The sequence below is a fragment of the Adiantum capillus-veneris genome, chromosome 29 (assembly GCF_014529385.1).
Source record: "Adiantum capillus-veneris isolate H3 chromosome 29, ASM1452938v2, whole genome shotgun sequence".
NCBI lineage: Eukaryota > Viridiplantae > Streptophyta > Polypodiopsida > Polypodiales > Pteridaceae > Adiantum > Adiantum capillus-veneris.
The window spans coordinates 5,178,094-5,201,005 of NC_140959.1; the positions used below are offsets into that span (position 1 = coordinate 5,178,094).

General features: G+C 45.5%; 1 protein-coding gene across 2 annotated transcripts in view; it reads right to left on the minus strand.

Moving 5' to 3' along the window:
- Nucleotides 1-6,711: 6,711 nt before the first annotated feature.
- Nucleotides 6,712-22,912, minus strand: part of LOC147418676 (uncharacterized) — a 104,755-nt gene continuing 88,554 nt past the window's right edge. Inside the window, exon 10 of one of the 2 annotated variants that reach the window (XR_015187188.1) lies at nt 6,712-8,011. Coding sequence is in view for 1 of the 2 variants with exons in the window: in XM_086506227.1 (XP_086362353.1) it covers nt 7,911-8,011 (101 nt within the window). In the remaining variant the exon portion in view is untranslated. The remainder of the gene's footprint in view (nt 8,012-22,912) is intronic. The other variant, XM_086506227.1, reaches the window with a different exon arrangement.

The window sequence follows — 22,912 nt, forward strand, 5'->3', positions numbered from 1 at the left end:
CGGGAACAACACGTACTATATAGCACAAACCATAGAAGACTATGAGGCAGCTGTTATACAGAAAACGGCACTGACAGAAATTCTGCACAAAATGACGAAATAGCCTGTGCAGTACTGCCTGTAGTGGAAACGGAGGCCGAAATGAGCCGAATCAAGAATGTGAGCAGACTAAGCTCTACGAGCTGACCCAAAATATTTGTCGACTTGTGAACGCTCGCCAAACCTCACTGTTATCGGAGAAAGTGAGCAAGCGTGTGTTGGAGAAGCTGGCGACTAAGCCCGGGAGGACGTGATGTGCTCTGATACCAATTGTTGGAATTAGGGTTGCAGAGAAACACACACAGCTTGGAGAATACAAAGGAAGCTCAAGGCACATAATAGAGAGTGTGTTACTTAGTGTGCAATGGAAAGATAGATAGCCCTAAAATGATGGGCGTATATACAATGCTTGGGGGGAAAAACCTCCTAAAGAGGGAAAAAATGCCACGGCGGTCCTAATGTGTTCACACACATCACTACCACATGTATATATGGTAACACAGACCACTGAGCTTTCGTAACAAGTTTTCGTGACAAAATCAAATGTTAATAAGACTCCTTTGGGAATTAATATTTTTAAGGAACAAAGAAACACAAAAGAAAAGAAGATTGTTCAAGATAAGTTCAAACCTAATTTTCTCATTAAGAGGCTGCAACTCGAGGCTGGGTCCATGGGTAAGGAGTTGAGAACATCATTGGGCTAGTAGGCCCGCTATTTTAACAAACAATGAGTACATAGACCTTCCTTTCATCTTAAAATATCATTTTAGTTCACATTCAATTGTGTATGCAAGATGAAAAAATATACATAAGGAATTTTAGGGATGGAGTGGTTGAGCAAAGATCAAGTTATTGCAATCAAGGGAATGTAACATTTGCATACAATCAAAGGAAACAAGATACAAGTACAAGGCAAAATGGACAAAGCTCCTCTAAGAATAGTTAAGGTTAATCAATTGATCAAGAGACTTAAGAAATGTGTATTCAAGTGTTTTATCAACTTAAATAAACCTAAGAAAGACTTACCAAGCTTAGAATAAATAAATAAAAGATGGCAAAATATATTTTCAAAAAAAAGAAATAAAAAAAAAACTCGTGAAATTGAAGAACTTAGCATTTACAAAATGCTAAACAAGTGTTATTCTTGATCATTAATTATTCCCCCAAATGTAGTTTTGGGCGTGATAAAGAGAATCCATCTTTTGAAGTGTTTAAGATACCCTTGTGTATTTGTGATATTTATGAACCTATCGCTGAAAAGAAGTGGTTTTTTTTGCCACAACCATAAAATATTCCACGTAAACTCCCAAGAGATAGAGCTGCTCACGACTCGCCTATAGCTAACACTTCAGATTCAGTGATTCCTCATACACGAGCGCCACCAGCACCTCAAGTTGTCCCTGTATCAAATCAAATGTCGCTTGCTACAACACTCGTAGTAGATTTTGGACGTGACAAGGATGTGAAGGCCTTGCTCAAATCTATGTAGGCACGTTCATGTTTAGGCACGAGTGATGATGTGCCTACTCAACTAGAAGAATGGATAATTCAATTGGATGACTACTTTTCTCCTGCCAGCTACAATGCAGTCATGGGATAATGGGGAGAGCTAAGCTAGAAGGACCAGCAAAAACATGGTGGAAGCTCAACTGTCAATCTCGCCAAGTAGCTAAGGTGACCCAAAGCTGGGATGAGTTAAAGCATCATCTCAATGAGAGATAAATTCCCCTAGACTATTACACCACTAAGATGAATAAGTTTCTTTGCAAGCTAGGGAATAGGTCTATCGAAGCTTCCTATGAGGATTTTGTTTGACTTTCACAATATGCTCTTCTCATGAGAGAGGAACAAAAGCTAAGACGCTTCATCCTTGGGCTTGGAGACGATTTGACTCATGAAGTAGAATCCCTTTGACTTGCCTCACTGATGAGTGCTCTAATCCAGGCCAAGTCAAAACACAAGAGTATTGTTAAGGGAGGTACTACAACAAGTTGGAAGCATGATCTCCCTTCCTACCCCAATCAGCCCTCTCGAGCACCCAAAGTGCCATTTATATCGAATCCAACTATCCAACCCCAGTCTCCACTGGCATTTTGTTCATGTGAATGCTCTTCCAGTCACTCAAAGTGAGGAAAATACAATGCTACAAGTGCCTGAAATTTGTTCATAAGAAGGCCGAATGCCCTCAAGGAAACGACCTTAGTAATTCGGCCCTCCATGTTAACTTTCAGAATCGCCCCAATCAAAGGGAACAACTCAATAAACTTAGATCCAAAGGAAGAAACCCAACCCAAGTAAGAACCCCCCCTACAACTCATTTTCATGGGTCAATCGTCAACCCACCTAGATCAGCAACAGTAAAGTTTGTTTCAGTAAAGGATGAGATAGATGAATAAGCCAATGTTTATGCTTTCTTGGATGCTAATGACTGAAATCAACAATTCCCCATTCTCGAGACTAAAAAAAAGTATGAGAATGGATGTAGAGAAAATTTTACACATGAAGGAGTTGAAGCTGCTACACAAAATGGTTTAGGAGATTTTGGTCCAGTAAAAGAGCTATCCCACTAGAGATGCTTTCTAGGAGGACTAGGAACATCTTATTTCAGAGTTTCCTCACCTATTATAATGTGATTTCTCCTTTTGTGATCATATTAATCTTTCCTAGCTGATGTAATCGATGAATACAAGCTTCGTCCTCTTACCTTTTTGTGTCACCCAAGCAATATAACATGACTTTTTTTACTACATAATAGCAAGATTAGTGTTATCCTTTGTAATTCAGATCAATGTATGAAATTAAACAATAAATATATCAATAAATTTAGCTACATTTGTATTTCTCTCAAGTACTTCTACAAAATACCAGAGATGGGAAGCTAAGAACGAATTTAATTTTATATGTCAAGAGAAATCAGAGCGGGAAGGATTCAATACAAGAACCAAGATCTTAATATACGATGAACTTGTTGAAAGACAATAAAAATAGATTGTTTACAAGTCAATAAGCCCATCCATCACATGATCACAAAAGAAACTATCACAAGCAAGGCACATATTAGACCTTTCATCCATAGAAAGAATTTGTTGTGAAATTATTGCTCTGATCAATCTAGTATGAGGTGAGAAGTTAAAGGGCCCCTCAAGAGGTAAACTAAAGTGAGGGTAGAGATATATCTTTTGATGAGGAATAAATTGTGCAAGCAAAAAAACTCGTTCAGAAACACCCGATGCATTAAACTCATCACGTAGTACTATCAAGGACCCAAACCCATCAGATAAAACCAGCTCTTTTCGTCAATCCATAAAGTAAGGTAATAAGCAAAGAGATATTGAAAAGAGTTAAAAGAGATAATCCTACTAAGCTCTTAACAAGAAGATAGAAAAAAGAGATAAAGATGGAGATAAGAATAATGTAAGAAAGAAGGAGAGATCGCATCTTATACAGATGACCCAGCTAGCGAGGAATAAATTAGCGTAACATGAAAGTTGAAACTTGCGGTTGAAGATTTACCACCTTCCTTTATTGTTTCGATCTGAAGACAGCTCTTTCTTTTTGTTAGGGAGTTTGTAAGGGCCTTCTCCAAGCCGTTATGCATGGCTAACGCATCTGAGACACCGATACAAAAGAAGAAAAAGAAAAAGATAATAATAATTAAAAAATATTCAAATAAAAGGTAAGGATAAAGGAAAAGAGAAGATAAGGATAAAGTGAGTAAGTAACTTGTTGAAGAAGTTTTGAAAAGCAAGATAAGTAGAAAGAACTTATCAATAAAGAAAATAAGCTATCAAGATAAATGAAAGCACCTTATCTAAATGTGCATAAAAAGAAGGCTTTCTTTTCTAATTTAACACTTCTCTCCTTCATTTTCTCAAGGTGCAAACTTAAGAGTAAATATGAAAAAGCCATAGCCAAACAAGCCTCTTTCACACACACACCTCTCCAAGAGAAATCATAGCCAAAACCCTAATCGTGTTTGTCAAAAATTGATCTTCTTCTTCACATTACACTCTCCCTATCCTCTCTCCTAGCCCTCAAGCTTTCCCTAGCTTGAATCTCGTTTATCTCATCCATTTCTCTCATTCTAAGTAGCAAAATTGGTGGTCTTCAAATGAAGCTGAAGAGAAAGAGAGCCGACTACATCCAAATCAAGGAGAACTATACCATACACACACCAAGGTAAAGTTTTCTTGTTCTCTTTATGCTATTGCATTTGCTTGAAAGTGAATTACCTTTCATGCTTACTTAAATTCATGCTTAAGCTCTTACAAGCAAGCCTTTTTCTTGTTTGCTTTGGAAGAAAAACAACTTCTTAATTTTGTTTTTTTTCTAACTATGGTTTATTTCTAATCATAATTAACCACGTTGCTAACAACTAACCACAATGTCATTTCAAGTTCTTTAGATTACCAGACTAATATGGCATAGAGAGTATAGAAAGCACTCTCTTTAATCATATGTAACTGGAGATCATATTTACCTAAATAGTATGCATGATGAATGGTGACTAATATCTTTAATTATTCCTTAATCTCTCGTTAAAAAATATTTTGACTGATTTTTTAACTTACTTTTATTCTCTTACCTAAATTACTATTATAAAGGTAAATGTCATAAATCAAAGGCAACTAAGTAATGGAATTGTTTTTGGAACTAACCTTTTTTTCCAAAAGAGGAATTATAATTTCTCCAAAAGAAATGCTCTTATGAAAGGCTCACAATTTTTCCTTGATTTTGCATGAATTATGTGTGTGAAAGTTTTAGTGACCTACTTAAGTGATTATCTAATTCTCTCAAGAGGGAGTTGAGTTTTGGAAATGATAAGTTTATCATAACCAAAGGAGTTTTCTTTTAGAAAGAAGATTCCCATTCCAAATAAGGTCATTCCCTCTCTTCCCTCTTACCAATTGAAAAATCCCAAAATCTTTAAGCCTCTCCTAGCTATGTGATTAACCCTCTCCACGAAAACAAGAGGTAAGCTTAAACCCTATCTTGAGAAGAATTTATTGATCATTCGTACTCCATCGTATGAGCATTTTGGACAACACTAGTATGTCCATTCTTAGGAATTTCACAAATTACGCTTAGACTATCACTCATCGAAGGATTCTACTCTTGCTTACGCCATCATTTAATCTTGCATAATCAATCAAAGGAATTTTTCTTACCATTGTTGCATTGGCCAACTCGATGACTTCGTGCTTTTATGTCTCGGATTTTGGATCATTCTTTGTCTACTTCCTCTCATAAAAAGGGCTACAATTGCTTGCCATGGATAAGCTATGTATTCCAAAGAAGTGTGGTGACCTGAATATCTTACATTTGTGTTCTCATGTTATTGCAAGAAGGCCATGTTGTTATTGGTACTGATGGAACAAAAACAGCATTGGACATTGATGTTTGCATTTTTGTGTTGTCATGCAATTTCTTCACATGCCTTTGGTCATTGGCAATCTTTCTACTAGGATGTTGTTCTTAGATAATTTAAAGCTATGATTCCAAGCTACCCCCTTGCTTCCAATCTCATAGCGGATAGGAAACAAGTCACGAAGCAATTGTCATAGCATGGAAGGGATGTTGCGAGTGACAATTCACTAAGACTCGAGAGTTTGAATTGAATTTTGGCTTTCAATCAAAACCTTGTTTTACGAACTTCAAGACCGGTTTACTTTCTCTCCCAGAAAGACATTGATGCAATATCAGATGTTATCGATGGCGATGGGTATGTAGTTTTAATTTGACAAGCTACTCTTACTTTTGGTCTTGCATGCATTACAGAAACACATGGCAGATCATCAAGGAGATTTTTGATTGTAGATCTCCCATTCCGATGATCGTCGTGGAGGATTGACTTTGTGATTGGCATCATGCAAGATCCTCGATCCTCTTTAATTGCAAAAAAGATATAGTCATTTGTAATCATCTCTTTGGCTAGGGGAACACAGCAATAAGGTCTAGCATATGGATAAAGGTACTACATGGTGGTGCAACAAAGGTATGGGGGTGTGGCATGCTAAACTTCCATTGAAAGAGCGATTATTCATGTGGAGAAGTATTATTGGGGTTCTCCCAACTTGTAAATTTCTTCACTCAAAGGAAATGGCCTCCTCAAGATGTGTTCCTTGTGGTGCTGATAATGAGAATATTCCACATTTACTATGGTTTTGTTCTCACACAAAGCGGTTTGTGGATTACATCTTTACATGTCTTCGCAATCGATTTCCTCGAGTACAATTTGGCCGATATTTCTAGATTTTCAGAGTGAATCCGCCACTACTTCGGTCGTATGCATACTTTTTCGATTGGGTTAGATTTTGGGTGCTTTGAACAGTTGGAAAGCACGTAGTTATCTCATGTTCCAACATGTTTTCCTCTTCAAAACTTTCCTTTGTCAATCTCTTAAATTTGCTCGGAATTGGATGAGCTCTCCCCTCTTCACTATGAGCTCTACTTTGATTGTTTTTTATTTACCGCATGTAATGTTTTCCATGGTTTTCCTCGTTTTGAGGTTTCCCTTTATTAAATCAAATGATATTACTAAAAAAATGTGTGTGTGTGTGTGTGTGTGTGTGTGTGTGTGTGTGTGTGTGTGTGTGTGTGTGTGCGCGCGCGTGTGTGACCATATCTTCACGGTTAGGGGATATAGCTCCCAAGAGTAAGAGATCAAAATATGTTGGGGGATTTGTACAAGAGCCTCATCAAAAATCAAGGTGTGCAACCTCAATTCAAGAGTATTGACTTCAACTCTGACAACGTTAAGGACAACAATACATTGGATAGGTAAGTTCATCATCAGAAGCAAACAGAAAACCGAGCAATATCAATACCTTCAATAAAATTGATTTAAAGAAACTAGTTGAATGATTCAAGGTCTGACACAATTGAAGACTTTATCGACTTTTTGAGGTAACCATGGATGCCACCTGCACTTTGTCAAAATGCAAACAACTCCACAAAAACATTGAGAAACCAACTCCATGAGAAAACTACACATGTTGAACAAGCACAAACTATGTCCATGATTACTAGTAAATACCCATTTCAGCTAGCCATGTAGCAAATGCATCATTCATACATATTTACATGTGTGTGCACCCATGCACATCATGAGCCTACATGCATGCATATCCACATGTTTATAGATGAACACTAGAATTGCACACACAACTTGTTCTATAGAACAGTCTTGCAGCAAATGGCATTTTCCTGATTTAGAAGAAATTCGCCTTCATTCAGTTGTTTTCAAATTTTGGCCATAAGAATGTCTCAAAATGCTTCTATTGATTCAAGGCTTTTCGTAAATTTAATTATTGCTCAAAATGAACCTCACCATGCCCTGCATGCACCATGCAATATAGGTCCAAGAGATAAAAATAAGCTACCTAAATGTCCTTTTATTGCAGAGACTTTACCCTAGGGCATTTGGAAGACAAGCTAGCAACATTTCATGCCCTATATGACTTGTTCCCAAGTTCTTTACTAAGGCTGACAAGTGAGGGTGTTCAATTAGTGCTACATATGTCTGCGTGCACTCACACACATCCAGTACACTCCTTGGACAAAAATGCAGACGGAGAGGAGAGCATGTGTACAACAGGAAGCTGCTACACAATTTGCTCATGAAAACATGTCTTCCATGTTGGATGCGATAAACCTTAACATCAATCCAGTACACATGCTCTACTAGAAAACAGTGACATATTGGGAAAATGCCAAGGAGAAAATCAAATTGAGTGGAGGAACCTGTTAGCACGAGAGAGCCAGAACACTTCTTAAATCAGTTGACCTTGTGCTGAATGTGATCCGCTACAGCCTTTTGTGTGCTTCTTTTCACCACCATCTGCATCCTAATAAAATATTGTTTGATGCCTCTACTTCACAAAGTTTTCAAGTACTCCAATGCCTTGTATTGATATCTGAATAGTGTCTCCGGGGAGAAGATGCTTGGGCGGATTGAACCCAGATCCCACACCTGCAGTGAAACGACATCTACCACTAATAGCACAACTCGACACACCATTCATATAGGTACCATCTCACACCACACCAAAACACACTGACAAAGCAGTCATCTCAGAAATCAATGAAAAGAGTGACCAAACCTGGGTTAAGAAAGAGATCAGATTGGGGCTAACAAGAGGTGGAAGTATAGGAGGAGAAAGAAATTGACAGCCACACCTATGTTTAGGAGCATGATATCCTAGAGAGGAGGCTGAAGCAAGCTATACTGTCCATGGACATCAGCATGTCCAGGATTCAAATCAAAGGAAAGTATATAGTGCTCAAATGACAGATATTCAGATTTAAAAGACAAAATCAAAGTCATGAAGCGAGCCTGCTTGCTAAGATTTGGATGGCACACGAGCTCATGCCTCTTCAGCTCTTTTCAAGATTCGGGAGTTGGTCAAGGCCTATGAGGCCAGATTTGACCGCATATTTGCTGAGTGCTAAGGGTTCACACTAGACCACATATTTGCTAAGTGCTAAGGCTTACACTAGGCCACAAATTTAAAGGCACTTTACCCTGCTTTATAAGGTGCCCCAAGAACGCTCTGCTTTTAAGGCCTTGCACCCAAAAAACTTCAAAATGTCATTGCTTTCAAAACTAGCATCCCCAAAAGCTCCCTGCATAAAGACTGCCAAGTCACAAGCGTCTGTACACCTGCCACATCATCAGCCACCATATGACCTGTGCGACCGATCATTTATCATGCATCGTAAGAAAAACCTTCCTGAGAAAAAAATGCTCATGTCTTTGTCCACTAGTCAGCTAATCATATTTTCATGCAAAATCTTCATCCTCATATTGTGCTTGCATGTCATCCAGCTATAGGGAGAGAGTGGACAGCAAAGGATCTTTCAGACCCTGTTCACTGTACTATTGGGGTGAAGCAGAGATGCCCACTTTCTCCGGATTGTATATTGATGAGATTGCTGACTATATTGAGACTGCAGGGGATAGGGGAGCACAACTGTCACGTACATGGATACCTCTATTGCTTTATGCCGATGATATTATGCTTATTTCAAACTCTTTAGAGGGTATGCATAGACATCTAGATGCGTTAAATTCTTATGCACATGATAGTGGGCTCTTCATCAACCTTGGCAAAACCAAGGTGATGGTATTCGATACTACAACGTAGTGGGTCAGGGGAGATCAGCATCTATTTTTTACATATGGACAGGAGATAGTGGAGTATGTAAACTCTTATACATATCTTGGTGTTGTATTTAGTGGACCTACTTTCTCTATTCGAGGTGCAGCAGAGGCAAGATTGACGAGGTGAGCATTAGGAGGACTAGAGACGATATGTCCCAAGAAAAAGATCCTTTCAATAGTTAAGAAAACTGCCCAATGGGCTACAAAATTCCCCTGCTAGAGAAGGCAATACGTGGGGAGAATCTCCCAATGAAAAACAAGATATATACAATGATGGCTAAATCAAGAGATGGGAGGAGGAAACCACCACGCTGGTGGACGACGATACTGCCATCTAGGCGCACCATGGACCATGGTGAAGAAGGGCCCTGGGCACTTTCTTACAGAGGATGCAGGAGCAGCATCCAGACATTCCTTGGCTGGAGGAGCAGTTACAGCAGGTTCGCCAGGAGCTTGCCAGCACAGAGGAGAGGCGCCATGAGTTTGCTTTCCATCGACAGGCATCTCAGTGGACCCAAGTGGGTGACAGAGTGACAGGGGCTTTCTTTGAGACAATGGGACCCCGACATATGCATGCCAGGGTCAACTAGTTGAGGAGGCTTGACGGTGTGAGCGGGATGGAAAAACACAACACGCCTCTATAATGACCCGACACACTCTTGGGATGATACACACACACACTATGGGGCACCACTCGGCTTACACAACCCACCTGGTCGAGACAGGGAACACACCCATGGAGTGACTGGAGAGAGACTATCCATTTGTCCACTCCACACAGAGAGACACACACACACACCCAAAAAACTCAGCTCAAAAGAGGAGGATTTCTGATGTTTAGATACAATTGAGCTTAGGCCAACACTAATGGAGCAAATAGCTCATACAATATGGGTAAAATATGCCAGATACAATCACAAATTGGAGCAGAAGCTTCGCTCATAGGAGAAACTTACACACTTAAAACAGCAGAAAAACAGTGAGGAATTTGGCAAAATAGACAGCGCCATCGCGTCCAGAACGGCCCAAAACCCCAGTCTACAATGTCAAAGTGCTCAAATCCGACCTCGGATGAGGCCAAAACAGACTCCAAAAACAGCAAAAACTCAGTTGCGGCTGTTCCTCCTCTTCTCTACACATTTTTCCTAATCTTCTCTCAGGTTTTTTAATTCCCACACTTAGCTTTATTACTTGGGCACCTTTGGCCTTTTAGTTGACCTCAAACGGACCCCGAACAGGCCAAAAAGTGGCCTCGCAGTGCATAGTTGTCACCCTGTTGCATCCATCCGCACACCTAGCACTCAACTTTTTCCAATAATGCATCCCGCCACCACGTGAAGTGGCCCCAAAATATGGTCCTTATGATGACCTTTTGCATAATTATCACAAGAAAACACCCACGTTGTGTTCGTACTTATCCACGTGCAAGTATTGACCCCATTCGACCTCCTGACGCCACTGGATGCCATCAGACGCATCTGCTTACCTCATGTCGTCGGCCCGTGGATAGCTTCCTAGAGAAGTTTTACGCACTACCGACTCCTCGTTATTATAGAAAAAACACACTGGTACTAGTGACGATGAAAATGGATGCACTACGTACATGTTGTCCTACCTGTACACATGTGGGCCCCACGTAACCACTTGACTCTGGAAAATGGGCAATCCTTTATTTGATGCACCATGCATGTGTATGTACATATGCGCAATCACTTCTTCCAAAAAACTCCTAACATAGTTTACCCATCCCCTAGCCTGCTAGATCATTCATGATCAACAGCAGCAAAAAGAGATATGAGACTCGCCACGTCACAGGTCTCCTCATCCTTCACATACATTACTTGTTCTGCAGACAACTCATCTTGCTCCACCATCATCAATCTAGCATGATACAATTTCAGACGCAATCTATTTACCCTTGACTTATGTAGAATCCCATCCAGATTAACCAACTGATAAGTACCATTCGGAAAACACTCCACTACCTTGAAAGGGCCTTCACACTTAATTTGAAACTTCTTTTAAAAGGTGTTGTCCAGCTTACTGTTGTACCGCAAAACCAAGTCATTCTTCTTGATACCCTTACTTTTGACCTTTTCATTTATCTTTTTTTTTTTTTCCCGAGAAAAAGATCCTTCTATTAGTTAATGAAAACTGCCCATAGGGCTACAACCACCTCTGCAAGAGAGGGCTACAACAAGCATGATGGGGAGACTCTCCCAATGAAAAAACAGCATATATACAATGGGGCTAAATCAAGAGATGGGAGGAGGGAAAAGCCACACAGGTGGACAGTAGTGCCATCTGAGCACCCCCTGGACTATGGTGTAGAAAGGCCCAGGGCGCCAGAGTCGAAGGAAAGCCTCGCGGCGCTCCTGCATGCTGTCGGAGCTGCCCTGTAGTCCCTCAAGCTGTCCTCTGAGAGTATGGATCAGCTCTAGCCAAAAGTCACGAACAGTCTCTGCTGGTGGCACAGGGTGAGCCTCAAAGATGCGGAAACAGCGGGCCCGCCAGATGAACCAAAGTGTCAGGCCACTGATGAGCTCCCAACACTCCTCTCTCTCACTGCACCACTCCAGTGGAGTAAGCTCTGTAGCAGGCTGGAGTGTAGGTCGCCCCCCCTATATCACTATCATCCTGCTGGTGGAAGATAGCTCAAACTGAAGTGCCGGGCCCGTGAGGGTGGACCAAGCCGCTGCCCCCCAAGTGTACTGGCGAGCCGTGGAGAGGGCAGGCATCAGCCGAAGAACTCGTAGCCACACCTGCTAGGCCGAGGGACAGTCCCAAAGACAGTGACGCTAACTCTCCACCAAATGGTCACAAGCTACACATGTGGCCGAGAGACCACTATGCACAAGCCAGCTCCCTACTGCTGTGGCTCTATGTGCGACCAGCCACTGAAACAAGGTGACTCGCCTCGGCTGTCTGGAGTCCCACAGCCTCTGCCAAAAAGCTGCCAAGAACTCGACTGTGAGGCCCTCCTCCTGCCAATGACATGCTGCAGCGGGGCGGGCCTCTCTCTGTGCTGCAAGTATATGACGTCCAAGCCGAAAAGTGTACTGAAAGAAGGGGACTCCTGGGCGGTCTGCAGAAGAGAAGGGGTCCCTCCATAGCCACTCACCAGGATCCCACTGTACTCGTGCCAGTGGACAGCAATCCCAAGCCCATAGCCTCCAGTGTCATGTCTCAAGAGCTGCTGGGTCAGGGTCTATGACGCAAGTCCTCCCACAGATGCCCACAACTCGGATCCTCTAGAAACAGCACTTTGCTACATGCGGGGCCTCTACTGCAACTCGCTGTAATCGTCCCCCACCCTGAAGCTCGAAGAACAGGGCTAGGACAGTCTCTGAGCAAGCCCTGACTGAAATGAGAACCTCCAGTCGTGTGAAGGCTCCCATCCACCAGGGTGCTGCTGGCTCGAGAGGCGTGAGCCACTCAGCTGGAACTGACTCTGAGATGTCCTGACACATGCTTTGCACCCCTCTCATGCCCTGTAGCTGGATAGCCTGCACCTCCTCTGACAAACCTGTGAACTCTAGCCAGTCACCTAGAGAGCGCGCTGGACCAGCTGCCATGGGACCCCAAGAAACATGACGCCGACTCCCAACCAAGTGGCCTCTCTGAGTGCTAACCATGGGGTTCCAGACGAGGAGCTGCCGTAGGCGCTCCTCCGTGCACGTCGGCTGTCTCTGCTCTAGGCCACGCCGTAAGAGCTCCCAAGATCGAAGCAAACTCACAGCAAATCGGTCCTCCAGTCTCCTGCTCAAACCAACTCGGCGTAGCTCTGTAAAGATCCATCTGGTCAAAGGTTGCCAAGGGCCTCTTGACTGAGGCACCCTGGCACGAAGCCTCTGCAGCAAGAACTCCTTCTAGGGCTCCTCGCCTGGAAGAAGTCCTCTGACGACGAACTTCCCAAGAAGGGCTCTGCTCTGCTGTGCTGGATCAATGATCCCAAGCCCTCCTTGAGAACAAGGAAGTGTGATGACCGACCAAGCCACCTTGGCTCGGGCAATCTGAGTGTCGCGACCTGACCAAAGGAAGTTCCTGATCAACCTCTCTACCTGGCTGATACAAGAACTCGAAAAGATCCAGCAAGAAGTGATGTACCACATAGTCGCCAACAACACCTGGTTGGCAACTACTACTCTACCAGCCAGCGAAAGTCGTGCTGAGCTCCAATGTAACAGCTTTCTCCTAATGGACAGGAGAAGAGGAGCAATCTGCTGCTCGGGGGACAAGTCCAAACCAACCTGACAACCCAAGTACCGAACTGCAGTCCCTGGAGGAATCCACCTGAAACCCTCTCTTGGCATCCAATCTGGCACAAGAGCACTGCCAACCGAGAAAGCCACTGTGTTTCTCCAGTTGATCAGTGCGCCCGATGCACAGCAGGTCTCCAAAGCCTGCTCACATCTGTGTAAATTGGCCTCCTGGCCCTCTAAGTACAAGGCCGAGTCGTCGGCAAACTCAGCGTCCAGAAGCTCATCTCCCCGTATAGGGAGTGCTAAGCCCCTCAGACCAACCTGCTCTGACACCAAAAATCTGCTCATCGCCTCCGCATAGAACAGAAAGAGAAAGGGGGCAAGAGGACAACCCTGTCTGACCGATCGTGTGAGCATGAAGCGCTCACCTCTACCTCCTGCCAAAAGCACCTGACTGTGAGCCTGTCTGTACAAAGCTGACACCCCTCTGATCCAAGCATCTGAGAAGCCTATCCTGTGTAGCGTGCCCTCTAGAAAGTCCCAGTCAACTCTGTCGTATGCCTTCTCAAAATCGAGAAGAAGAATCACAAGGTCCTCCCCACGGAGTCGTGCCAGGGCAGAAGCCTCCCAGAAGGTGAAGATGTTGTCAAGGATACTGCGTTCCTTGACAAAACCTGTCTGAGTCCCATGTATAAGGCTCTCCAAAAGTGGCTGAATCCTCAAACTCAGAGCCTTGGCAAGAATTTTGTAGGCTGAGTTTAGGATGGTGATGGGGCGCCACTGTCGAATCTCATCCAAGGAGCCACCCTCCTTTGGAATGAGGTAAATCATGCCCTCACTCATGCTATCCGACATCACTCATGTGCGCAGAATGTACTGAAAGGCACTACAAAGATCTGGGCCAAGCAGGTCCCAGTACTCCAAGAAGAAGCTGGGAGTCAGCCCATCCTCACTGGACAGCTACCACGAGGGAGGGCCCTAGAAGCCGTGTGCAGCTCCTCAAGCTGAAGAGGTATCTCTAGCCTCTGGCGCATCTCCTCAGTCACAAGACAAGGCATCTGTGCCCAAACCTGCTCCCTGCATGCATCCTGTCTCTCTGACTGGGGCTCAGCCAGCACTAACTCACGGTAAAAGTCAGTAGCAACTACACGCATATCCCCGATCGGGCTCACAAACAACTGACCCATCGGGTCTCCTCAACTGATTGACCTTGGCATGCGAGTGCCGAGGTCCCACTGTCTCAAAAAAGCACCTGTCACTCTGTCACCCACCTGAGTCCATTGAGATGCCTGTCGGTGAAAGGCAAACTCATGGCGCCTCTCCTCTGTGCAAGCAAGCTCCTGTCGAGCCTGCTGTAACTGCTCCTCCAACCATGGACTGTCTGGATGCTGCTCCTGCATCCTCTGTAGTGAAGCAATGCCTCGTCTGAGACGCTGCTCCTCCTCTCTCGTTGCAGCCCGTCGAGCCAGAGACTCCTGGAGAAAAAAGTGGCTAAGCTGAGCTACGCCTAAGGCCACTCTGTCTGCAGGTAGAGCCTGGCTATCCATGCCCTCTGTCCAGAGAGCCTCTACCCTCTCTCTGAGTGCTGAGTCCAACAAGACCCGCTCTGGGATGCGAAGCATCGTGCTCCCACTCCTCTGCCTGTCTGCCACTGTGAGAATCACTGGTGCATGGTCCGAGAAGGATGTCCCTGCCAGGATGCCCATTGAGCCCCCCAAGTCACTGAAGTGGTCACTAGTGTAGAAGCGATCTATCCGCGATAGATTAACTCCTCCCACTCTGCGGTCCGATCTAGAGAAGGCAAGACTCTCTGGAGGCCTCACAAAGCCAGAATGCTTCCATGTATCCGAGACCCTCAAAGTCATACACAACCTCTCCCGAGCTACTAACTCGACTCCATGCATAGTAGCATGGTTGCCTCCGATCCTGTCAGAAGGGTCCTCCAACATGTTGAAGTCCCCTCCTACACACCGATGGTCAACCTGTGGCAAAGACTCAACAATCTGTGACCAAAACTCTGCACGAGCACTCGCCACATTGGGCGAATAGATGTTCAGGAAGCCCACAAGGCCACCCTGAAGCTGCATAGTAATCCACTGAGCCCTGCCTGGCACAATAATCCCTCTGCCCACAATGGCCTGCTGCAATGAGTCCGCAATAGTCATACATACCCCACCCTGGATGCCTCCAGGTCCAAAAGCAGCTGACCAAAAGGTATCATAACGTCCACGCAAAATCTGACCACATCGCCGAATGCGGCTCTCAGACAAATGGTGCTCCTAAAGCATAAGGAGATCAATCTCTCCTCCCACAAGGCAACGCTGAAGCTCCTGACGCAATCGGCCCCGCTGTCGCTGAAACTGGGGCCCACCTAGTCCTTGCACGTTCCACGAGACGATCCTCATGGGGAGCGAGAGAGAATAGATGCTGCCGCCACAGCAGCAAGACGGGCTATCTTCGAGGCTGGCTTGGATGGGAGTAATCCGCATCCGACGTCCTCTAGATAGGCGAGACTGCAGTGAGTACCTGGCCGAAGCCCAAGCAGAGTGAGCCGTGCGTAAAGCAACCTCCTCAGTCCAGGAGTCCTCATGAATGTATACATAGCAAGGCAAACACAGCGTATCAGCAAAAAAGTACACCACAATGTGCCTACATCCTGCTGAGTCTGGGGGTGTCACCGCAAACTTGGCCAGTGGCCACAAAGTCTACAGCAAATCTGTAACTCCAAGTTCTCCCATGTGGTGAGAGAACTCGAGAACCTGTGTATGCAACCATCCCACCACTGAGTCAAGGGACCACTCTGTCTCGGTCCTACCACAGAGGGGAAAGGAGAAACCAACTGCTGAGTCCAAGGTCTCTGTTCCCCTAGCGGCGAGGAACAAAGCGCGGACCCTGAAGCAGGTTGCCTCGTGGTCTGCTGCGGAATCGCCGAGGAAGCGAGTGAACCCGTAGTCGAAGAAATCCCAGCGGCGTCGGAGGTCAATGCTCGTCAGACCACGAGGGATAGCTGCAAGGGAAGATGTCTGAATCTGTAGAGGGGGCCGCAAGAAGGGCTGACCCTCTCTCGCTAGGCGACTTGTCGCAAAGGCGCTGCCAAGAGATCTCCTAGCTGCCGACGAGGGACCAATCTCTTGAATCGACTGTGGTACTGGAGCAGGAGGAGGGGGAGAAGGAGCTTGGGGGGGGGGGGGCGGAGGAGAAGAGAAGCGAGGTGGGGCGACAGAGACAGGGGGGCGAGGAGAGGAGTAAGCGGGAGTTGAGGGCGGGGGAGGGGATGAGGAGGAGGAGGGGAAATCTGAAGGAGGGGCGGCTGGCGAGGGTTAAGCTGAGGTGGAGGCTGGCGTAGGGGGCTCCTCCTGCTCAAGAGGACCAAAGCGGTTCCCCGTGGGAACCCACTGCTGCTGAGTAGGCACCTGGGGGCCACTCTGAGTGCCAGGCTGTCGCTGTGGCCCTTGGCGTCGACGGCCACGGACCTGCTGCCACCCCTCCTCCGCTGGAGCCCTAGGCTCGGAGGGTGGCTCTGAATCTGTGCGTTGTGCCGCTGGCTGTGGCTGTGGCTGCGGCCCAGCCTTGGCAGGCTGGGGCTGAGGCTGAGGCTGAGGTGCAGGTCGTGGCCTCCTCCGTGGACAGGCCTTCGCTAGGTGGCCCATCTGTCTGCAAATGAAGCACTGGTTCGGGAGACCCAAGTACTCCACACTCTGTCTAAACCAACCCCCACTCACCCGAGGCAGAAGGATGACCTTCGGGAGCGTGTGGGTATCTCTGACCAAAACTCGAACTGAAGGGATGCCAACCGCCTTGGCAGCTACTGACGCTGCCGTACGAGGTGTCTCCAGGACAGTCCCGATGGCGGAGCCAATCCTGGAGAGAAGTGGAAGGTACTCCCTCCGTAAACCCAGAAAGCAGACTGAGATGGGGATGTTTGCCTCCTCTACTAGCACATCCGAGGTCGGGTCAAAACCATGTCGCCACTGTCGAAAGTGGGCGCGTGATGCTCGAATGGCCAGTGGACTCATAGCTATGACCTTGGAGGCCATCTCGGAAGTCTCGAACTCAATCTGGTAGTACCCCCGTCCTAGAATCTGGACATCCAAGATCTTGTCCACCTCTGCGAGAAGGCGGGCCTGGAGAAGGTCTCGCAGCTCTCCTCTGCTAGGACGGGTGCCGAGAACCTTGCAGATGACAGAAGTTGCCTGCAAGCGCTCTACCTCTGCGGCAAGGCTCGCTTGCTCTGTCGGCGAAAGAGCAAGTCGAATGGTAGGCTCAGCGGGGTCGGGCGAGGGGGCTTCAGGTGAGTCCCTCTGTGGCGGAGCTGGAGCCTCCATCTGTGTCTATTGCTGAGTCGAAGAAGCGCACGGTGAAGAAAATCTACAACCGAGCACGCCAAGCACTTGTCCGAAGAAGAAGTGTTGCAGAGCCAGGTGCAGAAGACCTTCGGGAACGATGAGGACAAGGGGGGGGGGGGATAAAGCGGCAAGCGAGAGTTCAAAAGGCTGCGGGGGGGGCGGGGGAGAGGGGGAGGGGGGGGGAGGAGAAGCGGCCAGGGAATGGGGGGCAGCTAGGGGCGCGGGCGGCGGGCAGCAGAGGGCGAGGGTGGCAGGCAGGGCTGGGCGAAGGAGGCAGCGCGAGGGCGACGGAGGCAGCGTTGGAGGACTGGAGGCAGCGCGAGGGCGAGAGAGAGGGGGGGGGGGGTGAGGGGCAACGATGGCGCAACAGGGGGGGGGGGGGGGGGGGGGGGGGGGGAGCGTGCAGCAGCAGCGAGCGTTATCTAATTCGAGGGCCCGAAAATACAACAAATTGCCCAAAAAAAAACATAAAAGAAATTCATTTATCTTTGCCAAAGCTTTATCCTGCATCTGCCCATAATGTTCCAATGCACTCATCCTATCCACCTGAACCTCTTGTAACTGTAAGAGCCTCTCTTTGAACGCATCATCAAAATGCCCAAGCAACTTCTCTAACATCTTGACCGCAGGCAACTCTACTTCCATAGGCAATAGTGCTTCCTTTCCATATACCAAATGAAATGGAGTAAACCCTATACCTGTCTTCACCGAAGTACGGTAAGCCCATAATGCACTACGCAATTCCAAATACCAATTCTTTCCTTGGTGCTCTATCACTTTCGAAGGAATTTGTACCAACTCTCCATTGAATCTTTCATTTAAGCCATTACACTGCGGGTAATAAGGAGTGGTATATTGGTGCCTAATCTTCATCTTCGCGCATAAGAAGTCTAGTAGTTTAGCTCTAAATCCTGGCCCCTTATCTGAAAGTAGCTCTAGTGGCACCCCAAACTTGCAACATATTTCATCATACACAAATTTTGCCACATTCTTTGCAGTGATTTGTTTTACTGCTATAGCCTCTGCCCATCTAGAGAGATAGTCCACTGCAGTCAAAATATAGCTTTGCCCCTGCTTGTGATAGGTAACGGGCCTATTACATCAATCCCCCACTTTTCAAACACATCAAACGCCATAATGGTTTTTCGTAGCTCTCGCTTCAACACTCTCTTCCCAAATGCTTGACACCTATTGCAAGACCTACACCAATGGTGAACATCCTTGTGCAAACTAGGCCATACATACCTCTCTTGCAAGATCTTATGCAAGGTGATCTTTAGAGCAAAATAGCCGCCACATGCACCTTCATGATTCTCTTCCAACACTCTATAAAGCTCCTCCTGCCAAGGTACACGTCTCAACACGAGATCAGCCCCTTTCATGTACAAGACATCACCAATTAATTTGTACCTGTATGCTGCACAAAACCATACTTCTTAGACTTCTGAATGTCCTTTGGGATGATTCCTGTTAGCAAAAACTCCTCTTCTTGAGCCAAACTTTCCTGGCCATGATAAAGAGGTAAATTGGTCCTCAACACAAATAGCTCCCCAATCATGCTTTGAGCTGCTTCATGTGCCTCTCCATTTAGAGCACGTTCTATGTGTTTGATGCTCCATGCTTCAAACTTTTTTAAAAGGCCTTTAATTCTGAAACACATTTCCTTCAATGAGGTGTTCTTGCTCTTCCATACACCCAGCACTTACTTCACAACTAACAAGGCATCACCTTTTATGCTCAACCTTCTAATTCCATGCTTCAAACAAATATGTAATCCAGCTTCCAAAGTAGCATATTCAGCCTCATTGTTACTATGCGCATCCAATTTGAACCCTCTCTTACATACTACCCTCTCTTACATACTAGCTTCCCCTCTGGATCGTAAAGTGCTATACCCCCTGAAGCCGCATCATGGCTATTTCTGTACGAGCCATCAAAGAACAACACATGCGCATTGCTAATCTGTGGCACTTCTTCGACTACCTTTTTCACCGCCTCTTCCTTAACAATAAGGGGATTCTCCTTGTATGTCAACAAATCAGCTAGGGTAGCCCTTGTACTGTCTTCCACTAGAAAAGAGAACTCAAACTCTTGCAACTCAATTACCCATTTCTTCACAACATTTGAAATGTTAGTGACATTAATTAATTGTGGCAAAAAGGCATAACTCGCTAAGAAAACAAAAGGTCGTGGTAGCAAGTAATGACGAAATCATCGACAAGCAAATATTACACTGGCCATCACTAGCTCTACTTCCGAGAATTTTCTCTCTGCTACCAGCTTCACTCGGCTTTCACAATACACTGGCCTCATATAATGGCTGCCCTTCCCCTTTTGCAATAGCATGGCTCCAATGGCATCATCCCCTACTGATGGATTTACATAAAAGGCTTACTCCCAATCAGGAGCCTGCATGGCTGACAACCCCCCTAACACCTCTTTCACCTTTTGAAACACTTCTTCACACTTGTCATCCCATTGCAATGGATCATGCTTTGCCACTTGTTGTAATGGATAAAGAAGCTGAGAAGACAGTGGAATAAACTGCGCCATGTACTTCACTTTGTGTATAAAAGTTGCCAATTGCTTTGTACTCGTAGGTGATGGAAGAAGAATAATAGACTTAACCTTGTCTGGAGCAGCCTCAATGCCATTTTCTGACACCATATGGTCCAATAACTTCACCCTTGGTTGTGCTAAATGACATTTCTTTGGATTTAGTTGTCCTCTACATTCATCATATCGAGCCAATACCATCTGCAGCTTCTCATGGTATTCAGCCCTACTACTGTAGACACAGAAGTCGTCCATAAAAGCTTTAACACAACTACCAATGAATGGTGCCAATACCCAATTTGCTCTCTCTTGATAGAAAGATGGTCCATTTGACAACCCAAATGGCAATACCGTGTAACAATAACAGCCCCATGGCGTAATGAAAGTTGTCTTTGTTCGGTCTTTAAGAGCGATCTTCAATTGAAAATAGCCTGAAAAACCATCACACATTGTACCTCTCATAACCTGCCACTGAATACAGATCTGATCGATGAATGGAAGAGGATACGGATTCTTCTTAGTGGCTGCAATTAAGGGTTTAAAATCTACATAAATGCTCCACTTTCCATCCTTCTTTGGACTAACTACTACTGGACTCACCCATTCTGTGGTTTCCACTGGGACTATGAACCCTGCCTTCAATAACTTGTCCACCTCTTCCAGCAAGGCTTCCATTTGCTCTTGACCCATCCTTCTTAGCCTTTGCCGCACTGGCTTAGCACCTTCTTTCAGCTCTATATACATCTCTTCGCCTTTGAACCCTTTGATCTCTTCATATAAAGTAATGAACAAATCGGAAAAACTAGCCAGCATGTGCAAATATGTCTCCTTCTCCATAGCTGAGAGGTCTCCACTAATCATTTGTGTCATCAATTCCTGCTTCTTTGACAATTCAACCTTGGTTTGCATCAGCCCTTCAATCACTTCATAAGGCCCTTCACTTTCATCTTCAATCTCATTTGCAAATGCAACTAAACTAAACTCCTGGATTTCTTTGTCCATCAAAAGAAATGCAACATCAACATCCTCATCACTGCTGGTAGTACTATCACTGTCTTCATCAGTCACTGTGGAATAGTCTTTATCACTAGAATCATCTTCATCTTCATAAAGCTCTTCCAATACTTTCCTTGTGTCCATATTATATAGCTTCTTGACACCTGTCTTTCCATAGAAGCTAATCGTACCAAGTCTCCAATCTTGAATACCTCCAACTACACGTAACCATGGTCTGCCCAGTATAATAGGATATGCTCCCAACCCCGCTGGCATCACATGAAAATCAACCACTGCCTTTGCATCATATGCCTCCACTTCTAAGCTCTTTACAACACCCAAACATTTTACTTTTTGATGGTTTGCCAATCTAATCCGAAAGCCTGACACCCCAGTCACTGTAATACCCATCTTCTCAACGCATGAGTGTGTTATGACACATATTTGGGCTCCACCATCCACATAACCTTGTCCTAGCTTTTCTTCTTTTGTGCCACACATCTACTATTGGGCAAATGTCTGGTAACTCGTCCATTGCCAACACCTTTACTGAACCTCTCTCTGGCTCTTTCTCCATTTGGTTAACCATCCTCTTCCACTGTCGCTTTAGCTTAGGCACCATCTCTATAAGCTGCCCAAAAGTAACATCTGCCTTCCTACTTGTCAGATCCTCCTTTAAGTCATAGCTTAATTGCCCATCCCCTAGTGGAAAATCTGAAACATGAAACTTGCGACAAGCCCTTCTTTTCCTCTTGGCCTTGACATCCTTGCCTTCATGGCTCTTTCCCTTCTTCTTACTAGGACCTGGGGCACTTCTTCCTTCCTTGTCCTCTGTGGTCCTCTTCCCAATAGGCATCACTAATGTATCCTCTAGCTTTGATGCCTTCTCCAATGTGACTACACTTATCACTTTTGTCTTTCCCTTTTCCTCTTGGGTTAATCCATTGGTTCCTTCTTCCCCTTAATTTCAATGCCATAATCATTTGACCAAGTTAGCACCTGTCTTGGCAATGGATATATGTCTCCCCCCATCCTTGGTGGCTTATCACATTGCGGGCTGATGTGTCCCAACTCTCCACAATTATAACATGTAGGCGTCTGCTTCCAGACTCTACCATTGCTTTGTCCAACACCATTCCTGGGTCTTTCTTCACCTCCTGGCTGATTTGCAAACCTCCCCCGACCTCGATTATTTCCCACATACCTAGCATGTTTAGGCTGAGATTCTTCATTAAATCTACCACTTGCCTCATGTCTTTGCCTTAGCCCATCATCTTGCACTGCTGTAGTGATCACTGCTGGCATAACCTGAGGAGTAACAGAAACCACTGGTTCATGATGAACCCCTGGCATGCGACCTTGCAAAGAATCCATAGGCTGAAATTCAGATCTCATGGGCAAATACTCTACTCCTAGCTGGCTCATTTTCCTCAGCTTCCACTCTTTGTTCCTTGCCACCTCCAATGCATCTTCATATGTCCTACGCTTCTTTAGCTCCACTCTCCAACGTATATTCTCCCAAAGACCCTGTCCTTCTTCATCATGTCAGGTGGGGGTACTTCTGGTGCTAAGGCCTTGCACATCCGCTCCCATGCCAATGAAAACTTACG